Source organism: Telmatherina bonti (genome assembly GCF_933228915.1).
Source record: "Telmatherina bonti genome assembly, chromosome: 16".
Taxonomy (NCBI): domain Eukaryota; kingdom Metazoa; phylum Chordata; class Actinopteri; order Atheriniformes; family Telmatherinidae; genus Telmatherina; species Telmatherina bonti.
Window position 1 is genome coordinate 28,915,337 of NC_136614.1, and position 9,612 is coordinate 28,924,948.

Consider the following 9,612-nt stretch of genomic DNA (forward strand, 5'->3'; position numbering starts at 1 on the left):
AGGGATGGGTTGGGAGTCCTGCTTGGAGCTGATTAACCTGTTGGCACGCTGCAGACACAGTCCTTTAGCTCACTCAGTCCACTCACAGCCATAATCGCACTTTTTTTTCCCAGCTGGATAAAAACGAGGACTGTATTTTTCTCTGAATTTAAACTAATGGTGTGGCTTTATGAAACTTCAACTTTGCATAATGTAATGTAATGGAAGGCAAATACATGAACCATGATTTGATCAGAAACAGTTTGGTCCCAGCTCCAGTCAGGTGTCTGCCTTTGGAGGTTAACAACTTCCACCCGAGACAATCCCAGCAGCCACAGTAGACACATTTGCAGTTATGAAGTCATACCTTGTGTGCTACACCATAAAGGATTCAAAACCCACTTCTTTTTTTTTTTTTTACCTTCTCACCTGGGTACTGACTGATGTCACGCTGTTCATAATTCTTCACCGGCTTTTCTCTTTTTCTTACTTCAAAGTCGTTTGAAAACAAACTTGTACATCTCAATCCTTAGCTGTCAAGGGGACCGGCTCTGTGATTCCAGACAAAACATCACACCCTGGAGCATTAGCAACAGGAAACCGTGTCATCCCACAAATGATACTAAGAATACACCCAACATTACCTGTAAAAGGAGGTTTATCATCTTTAATTCCACTGTACCTGGAACGCGCCTCAGAGGAGGAGAACGAGGCAGCTGTTGCAGCGCTTTTTGTACGCAGAGGGCCTCCTGCGATGTCAGTAATGATCTCATTTGTATGCATTGTCCTCTTCAAATCTGTGTCACTGTGGGACTTCACCCCCAGTGGGTCTGGCATACTGAAAATTACCTCCTTTAGCTCGAACACTGCCCTCCTTTCCTCGCAAACCAGCCGCACACCTCCTTCCGCCCAAATAACTTGTTAAAGCAAATCACTTGTTGGCCCTAGAAATGTAAAAGCAGATGATGTCCAGTGGGAGAATTAGCGCTCTTATATTACAAGCAGTTTGCTTCAGAGAAAGCCATTTAATGTGTTTCTTCTGTTGTAAAAGAATGTGATGCTATGTGCTATGTTTTTACTTACTTTTACAGGTTTTTTATGCAGCTTTTCATGCCTGCTGTGCTTTTTATCTCTGAATATTTTGTGAAATCTTCCTGTGGAGTGTGCATTACAAATATGAAGTTTAAAAGAAAAAAAGCAACTAAAGTACTTGGGGAGAAAAAAAAAACATAAAGCTTTTATAAATCTTTATAAACAAAGATAAACCTCATCATAAACCACTGTATAAATGTGTGATGTCTGTTGCCAACTGTTTCAAGCTGTTTGTCAAACTGTCAAACTTTAAAGGCAACAGCGACATTGAGCGCTATCAAATGGCAAATAAGAAAATCCCGTTCAAATATACCCGGCCAGTAGAAGATTGGCTTCAGGAGAAAGGTAAATCTTTATCAAACTTCTAGTATGTTTCTTTTCTTTTCTGTCATTCCACCGGCTTGCTCCCTTTCAACCTTTGAGAATGAAAAGCCACCCTTTAAACCCTTTAAAAATTTGTAAAACAAGGCGTATCTTTATGTCTCTTTTTCTTTCCTTTATAATTTCTTTATTTTTCCTTTTTGCCATCACCATCTTTTTAAATATTGTTGAATCATGGTGTCCAGTTAAAGGGACTGGAGGGAGACTGTGTAAACAGTCAGATGTTAAGTATCAAGTGCTGCTAATCTTTTGAGGAAAATTGACTTGGAAGAGTTATTATCTATGCAGCAACAGCAGCGCCGATTGTTTTGGGAAGAGGATTAACTCCCTTGGTTTAAATCCACAACAGTGTTTGAGAGCAAACTAATCAGTGGGTATATCGCCCTGAAAACTTTCCAAACAGTAGGTGCTCCTCTTTGCTGTAATTTATCTACTTGTACTTATCGCAAAAGAAAAATAAATAAAATTCTAACCCATTTTTGGTGATGGAGAGATAATTGGAGCCTTTTTGACAGCATTGCGTCACAGTGCACCCGTCGAGGTGCGCTGTGCCCTGATAGCTGTACATATCAATCACTTAGATTATCAATTCAGCATCTTGTTTATGTTTAATACATTTGTGGGGATTTAAAAAGAACTTTGCTCCCCTTCTTTATTTCTTTAAATAAGGGGGTTGGGAGGGGGGTGGGGCTGCATAATACATGATCTCACTCTTCATAATACCATTATAAACTGCTTTTTAAAATTCATTGCACATAAACATCTTAACCTTATTATAAAGTCCCTTTAACAACTGCTAAAACTCTGACAGGTTTGAAAAATCCCATTACTGCTGCATGCATGACTCCACACGTGCTATTTCATTTTCTGTGATATGAACGCCCTGTCCCTGCCATTCCATACCTAATGTGTTTTTGTGTGACGAAACAAACAAATGTAACAAGCTTGCCGTGTTCCTTGTCTGTAAATTATACAAATGAGATTTTTAATTATGATTCTTGTATTGTAAAGGTTTAGTGTGTTTTCTTCCCATGATTAATGCATGAGCTGCATGTTTTGACTGCGTTGTTTAGGCTTCTGCTAATGAAATTCACACGGCGCATTAGAGCCATGTGCTGTTGATACTATGGTCAAAATAAACCAAAGCCTGTATAGATATGTTTAATAATCATGTCACTGCACAGGTCTATAGTTTTGTTCACTGAATATTAAAAAATATCTGTAGAGAACATGTTTAAGACATGTTTTACATGTGCATGTGCTCCCTTGCAGTATTTATGCTAAATGCAGCATCTGTTGTCATGTAAAATGAATAGGAAGGTAGAGTTCATAAGTAATAAGCATGACACATCATCAGGGCGATTTGAAGACAACCAACTATCTTTTCTAAGCAGAAAAGCAATACAGCATTTGCTTTGTGTAATTTGTGTTTTTGAACCTTTTTCCCTGCTCCATGAACCAGGCCGGCAGCTGACAATCTTCAACACCCAGGCCACCATATCGATTGGCGGAAATGACCGAAAGCGACCCTACCAAGGCCAACTCTCTGGTCTCTACTACAACGGTCTCAAGGTCCTCAACATGGCTGCTGAGGGCCACCCCAACATCAAGGTGAACGGCAGTGTGCGGTTGGTGGGTGATGTGCCTTCAAGCCGGGGTGCAGCACGTACCACCACCTCAGTACCACCAGAGATGTCCACCACCTTTATCGAGACCACCACCACCCTGTCAACCACAACTACTCGCAAACAGCGCTCACCACCCACCATTCAGGTAGGCCTGGTCAGAGTCAAGATTGTGTCATGTAGTTTGGTCCACTTTAAAGGTGGAGTATGTAAGATTTTCAATTTTTTCAAAATAAATGTACTAAAAAATAACTACAATCATAATTAGACATGTAGGTTCCAGTCTGTCCATATTTGATGTGTTACTAAATTACAAGTTTAATTGATAACAAAAACCCTTCTTAAATGTTTGCCTACCAGTTAAAAAAAAAAAAAAAAGAAGTGCTTCTTGTCATTTGTCATTAATCAAACTTGTAATTTAATAACGCATCAAATATGGACAGACAGGAACCTCCATGTTCAAAAAACTATCTAATTATGATTGTAGTTATTTTTTTAGTTAATTTATTTAGAAAATATTGAAAATCTTGCATACTTCACCTTTAAAGCAAACCCCTGTCTAGTTACATGGATGGTACAGTTAGTTTGGACCAGCCTTGGTCTATCTGGGACCCCAACACCAAAAGTAAGAACAGAAATCTCAAGACTGCATTAACTTTGTGTTACTCCATTGTTAGCTTTCAGGTGAACAAGCTGGCTTAAGGGAAGGGAGGCTTAAGGGAAGGGATTTGCATATTTAGTCCTGGCCAATAAATGAGCCAGGTTTTTTCCTTACTCCTGCTTTTTGTCTTCTCTGTCAGTAATCGTTTTGGTAATATAGTCCCTAACAAGCATTTGTTGTAATGGCACTGTCCAGGTGGTTTGGTCTGCTTGAATTAAGGTCCAAAATGAAAACAAACAAAACCAAATGAAGATGTGACATTTTATTGGCTTTACCCAACCAATTGAACCGAGTCCCCCAGATTATCCTGATCACTACTCCTCAATTCTTAAACAAATTTAGGATTTAGGATGGTAAAGAGGAGAATGAGGATAGAGCCAAACTGCTCCTTTATCTTGAGAGTGTATTCATGATTCAGAAAAAGGAGCATTGTACGCCTCAAAACCCTTTGATTGGTCAGGAATCTTGTTATATAAATGCAGTCCATTCACCGTAACTGTAAATTGTTGTTTTTACTGTCTCTTTTCCCGCATGTTAAACTAACCCTATAAATATCATATGTAGTGTGGTGTTCAATTGCTTATTTTATTGTAGGATAATTGGATGATTTAGAAATGGAAAACAGTTTTTCCTTCATGCGGAACACAGCTGTCTGACAGCTAAAGGTTCTGTTTTCTCGCTAATCAGGTTTAAAAATGTGACAAAGTGTAAAAACGAGGCTTATTCTACCCTCTCTTCTGTTTAATGAGTTTTGGGGTCTTTTTTTATTTCGGGACTAAGCATGAGTGGATTGTGGCTGCCCTCCTTTTTTCTCTGCTTGATCAGCCAAGGTCAGGATACAGTATTTCTCATTCTGTGGAGGATTGAAAAGAGCTGCTGTTCACTGAGGTGTGCAAAGCCGGCCATGCTTTTTCTTTACATTTCTCTCTCTTCTTCAGTCTCTCCTTCTCTCTCTCAATCCGTCACTCAGCCCCTCAGATTCTGGACTAAGAGAGGCCATTCTCCAATACGTCCCAAGTCCAAGCCAATGAATGTCACCACAGTGCCAAGAAAGTAATCACGCCCAGCAGTCCTTTGACACCCAGAGCACAAATTGAACCGTTCGTTGTCTATATTAAAGCAATAACTCTCCCTCATGGGCAAGAAAGGGGGAGAGAAGTTTGGTTGTTTGATGACAGACCTCTGTTATCATCCTCTCCACCTCAACATCAGATTGCCAGGCGTTCAGTGACGATGGTGCCTCATGTCAGCGCTGACACTCGTATGTCTGTATCAGCGCAAGTAGGTGATGGTTTGGCTGCGAGTTGTGAAAAAGCCACTAAATAGCCCGTGATTTTTGGACAGAAGTGACAGGGTGAGTCAGAATGTCAAAATTTTTTTATATGTGAGGTTTGATGAAAAGTCTGCATCCATTCTGTCCATGTGGCAGCACTACTCTGTTGTTATGATGGCTGAACTGAGACACATTACCGTACCGTCTCTTGCTCTAGAAACAAGGTCACCTCAGATTGCAAAAAGCTGGGTAAAACACATTTTATGGTTAATTCTATTAATATCAATGAAAGATCTTGCTAAAAACCAGCTTTTATACAAAGCCATGTACATTTAGAGGAGGAATGATGATCCAATGTCTCTTATGTCAATACCTACGATGTGGCCATTGGATACAAGATTATGCACCTTGATAACTTAAACAGTAACAATGGGGTTTTTTTTACCCCTACAAACTTTTCATTTTATTTTTGTGTTCCTTCGGAGAGCACGCCCTGTTCATTCTTCTTCCACAAGCTCCCATGACAGGATCTGCTTTGATTCATGCTACCGTGTCGCAGCATTTCATTTGCCAAGGCCTTTAATTTTACAGGTCCCTATTTGGCTGTCAAATACTGTGGTGTGAGAGGTAAGGAGAGGACCTGTACGCGTTTGGCAGCTTTCTCCACCCCTCTGGGTAGTATAGTGGAGTTCAGGGAGTTGAGCTTTCATTAGTGATGTACTGCAGTGCTGAAAAAGAGCTATAGGTGTCTGACACAGTGCTGGACTCGGGCATGTGCACAGCTGGTTTAGAAGTAGGTGTGCTTGTGAAGACTAAAAGCTGTGTGTTTTGGTATCTTCATGCACATCTATTTTTGGTCCGCTGAACCAACTCTACCTGTTTCTTCTCCCGAGGTTAGAAATGACACATCCCTTGACATCTCTGGATCAACAGGGGTAAGAGGCAAGGGTGGGAAATGGAGAGACCAATCTCACACTTAATTAATGATGGTTCCATGAGGAGAAACATACTGACATGACAGACACGTTACATTTTGTTCGACTCTTTGCCTCTGTCACTGTCTTACTCTGCCGCCAAACAAGAAATGTTGTTGAATTTACACATAGCATTACAAGGCGAGCACATTTTTTTTTTATGTTTTTACTGTGAAGCACTGCATCCCAAGTAGTATTTTCAGTACTGAGTTCTGTTTATTGGTGTCCAATAATAATATGTTAACCCTTGTTAACATATTATATTTTTATGTTACAAGTCATGTGAGCAAAATAAGCTATATGTGCAATAACCTTGAATCTACAAAGCACAACCTAGAGCTTTGGAAAAGTGATATCAGACAGACGAACTTCATGTAAAACCTTGTGGGAACAAACACTGAACATTTGCAGAGTGAAGCTCCATAGCCAATATGCCTGTGTAGTGACTAGCTGATGTAATAAGAGGCAAGGCTTCAGGCTGTGAGGTGAAGTTATCCAGTTGCTTTGACTAGCAAGGTTACCACAGTAGAAGTGTCAGAATATTTGTGTCATCCTGTGTTTTCTTATATCTTACTGGCTGGAAGAGCATAGAAGCAGCTGTGGCTCTGGTAAGCAGGTGGCTGCTAGTTTGAGCCAATCTACTTCAACCAAACACCTACTACCTAAATTTACTAAAAAGATCGGCTACTTTGGGTAATTAAGGTGGTAACAACTGCAGCCGCAGTATTATTATACTACCGCTAGGCAAAGTGGTTGCTTACTAGAGCTAGCCTTAGTAGCAACAGATGCTAGCTGAAAGGCTAATGGTCACTTACTTTGCAGCCAAAACTACTATTGGTGCATTTCTATTGTCTTGGAATTCAAAGTGGCTGAGTTGCGACGTCATTTCCAGGTTTTTGGCATCCAATTACACCAATTTAGAAAAAATACACTTCCTTTACAGATAAATGCTGTAAAATAAAAAGATGTGATGTCATTACCAGGTATTCGGCATCCAATAACACCAATTTAGAAAAAATAGACACTTCCTTAACAACTAATGCTGTAAAATAAAAACAAAGAAAAAAAAGGAAAGAAAATACCACCACAACATAATTAAACTCTCTGCTGTTAACATTATGAAGTAAAATTGAACAATAATGAACTGCAGGTGGTACCTACTGGGAACAGCCATCTTTAAATCAAGATCCTTACAAGTCTGCTGATAGAAAAATTGAGATCACTTCGTTATTTTTGGCAAAAATTCTGAGGACTAGTAGAACACACATTAAGCCGACTTACCAAGCTACCAAACTTGATAAGCTAGCTACTAGCAGGTGCAGTCCTAGCTATTTGGCAAGTGGTGAATATATTATATGGATCTTTTAAAAATGACATTAGAATTTCTGCAATCTCAGGTTTATTTGTCCCAAATATTAGATCCAGTCATAGCAGAGTCAAAATAAGCACGACAGGCAGCAGTGTGGGTGGATTTAACTTAGCATATTCATAGACCCCGTCTTCACGTTTGTTTTAAATATGCCTTGTACTTAAGGGCATCGTGGGATTAGTAATCATGGATTTAATAGGTAATGGAATAATCTTAACTGTTTTAATACAAACAAATCCATGCAGTTTATTTATGTCCATCAAATCAATTCTAGTCTTAAGATAAATTCTCTACAAAAACAGGTCAGTCTTTGGTCATGTTCCAAAGCCAATGTTATATCCACACTAGTTCCCTGTTTGGCCCTGTTTCAACAGGTTTCTTGAAATTCCTGTTTAATCCTGCCAACAGCAAACAAAATGACAAACAAACACTGAAGGCATGCATCCTCTAAGGCACATTCAGATAAGCCTGCGTTTAGTTGGAGCCACGGAGCTGTTTTTCGCCACATCATGCATGTTACTTCATAAATAATCTGAGACCTGGCATTAGATATGTCAACTAGCATGCTCCTTATGTACTTACTGGTTACTTTGTTGTCACAACCTGCAAAAGACTTAACCTAAGTCATCCTTCTGTGTTTAATCCGTGTAGCAGTGAGGATATTCCTTTGATCATGCGCTGCAGACAAGGGTGACAAATGCAAACCACATTAGTTATAGTTGCCTGTCCTCGGCTGTTTTCAACACATTATGCAGAGCTATGGTAATGCATGCTCACAGACGTGCTAACGTACGGCAATGAGAGGATTCTGATATGGAGATTCAAACAGAGTGAAATTAATGGCTTACGCTTCCAAAGTCTATGGCTTTTCTCCATACCATCATTACAAATACTTTATGATAAAGCTCTTTAGTCTGGACAAGGATTAATGTAATGACCAATATATATCAAACAGGTGAATAAGCATATTGTTCACTTCAATCAATATTTTCCCCCCTAATGCCTGTTTCTATCTTGCAACTTGTCTTTTCTCCAAATAATATACAGTTTAATAGCAGCCCTGTTGGCTGGTAGAGTGTCAGCTTGCATAATGTTCAGTAAGAAACCAAAAGGGCTTGGCAATTATTTGAGAAGTTATATAACATATGAATAAAATTCTACTTCTGCCCTGCACAATGAAAAGCTAAAAGGCAGAATGGCAGATGACCTCGCCATTAATAATGACCATCACTTACTTTGTGCATTGTGCAGTCTTTCTGAAGGTCTTCTTGAGTATTTCTGCATTCATGGACACGCACATTTTCAGAATGAGTGTGTTGTTTGGCTTCATAGTCTCATCTCATATTTGAGGCTTGTGGCCCACAGCTGCATTAGCTCTGGTATGCTGCCCAAGATGGAACCAGTGATTTAAAACAAGTAAAAGACCAGATTTGTCTTTTTTATTCAAGGATTCTTTTCCATGCATTAAGTACGATACAAATGTGCCCCTTAAATATGACATCCCTTTAACTTTGGGTGCTAAAACACTTCACAGATACACCCGCAACACCAGAGACCTTAAATTAAAGACTCTTACTGAAATGAACCAGGCACAGCTTGTGAAGAAGAAATCGAAAATCCTCCAGTTCTCCAGACTTCAGGTTGGACCAAACTAATTTTTTTTTTCTTCCTTATACTGGCCGATTTAATGTGAATACTCATTCTGGGAATACTCATTTATGCAAGGCTCTCCATCATGGGAGATCAGCGTCTCTCGTTCTCAATTAACTCGCGCTGCTGGCGTGAGATGTTTGGGAACAATTAGGACAGGAGGCTGCAATCTAGACTACTGTGGGGGGAAAGTGCCGAGGGAGATGCACTGAAAGTTATTTGCATGTTTGCCGATTTAGAGAAATTGCTCGCGTCCATCATCTTCAACCGGCCCGGTGCTCTGGAGATGGGAAAATGAGAGGTAAATTGTTCGTAGCATAATTGGCATTTCTTTTTTTTCCTTCTTCTCGTGCTTGGATTCACTTTGAACAACGGCAACTATATTGTGTAGATTTGACAAGCAATACCCTGTGTATCTGTGTTATTTTTATATTTTCGTGGTGGTTTGATTGATAGCTGAAGTTTAGGAAAGTAGTGCAGCATTAGAAAGGAAAACAAAATCTCACATACCAGATTCAACTTCAACATCAACCAAACATGATGCCCGTTCCTCTGCTCCACTCTGCACATTACATTAAGGATGTTGCTTAACCCGTGGGGATATATCA

The 9,612-nt window shown here is 39.7% G+C and overlaps 1 protein-coding gene across 1 annotated transcript in view; it reads left to right on the plus strand.

Moving 5' to 3' along the window:
• nrxn3b (neurexin 3b) overlaps window positions 1–9,612 on the plus strand; it is a gene marked incomplete at its 5' end in the record, with an annotated part of 250,073 nt that overhangs the window by 209,574 nt on the left and 30,887 nt on the right. Inside the window, one exon of the mRNA XM_079255634.1 lies at window positions 2,915–3,225. Coding sequence (XP_079111760.1) covers window positions 2,915–3,225 — 311 coding nt within the window. The remainder of the gene's footprint in view (window positions 1–2,914; window positions 3,226–9,612) is intronic.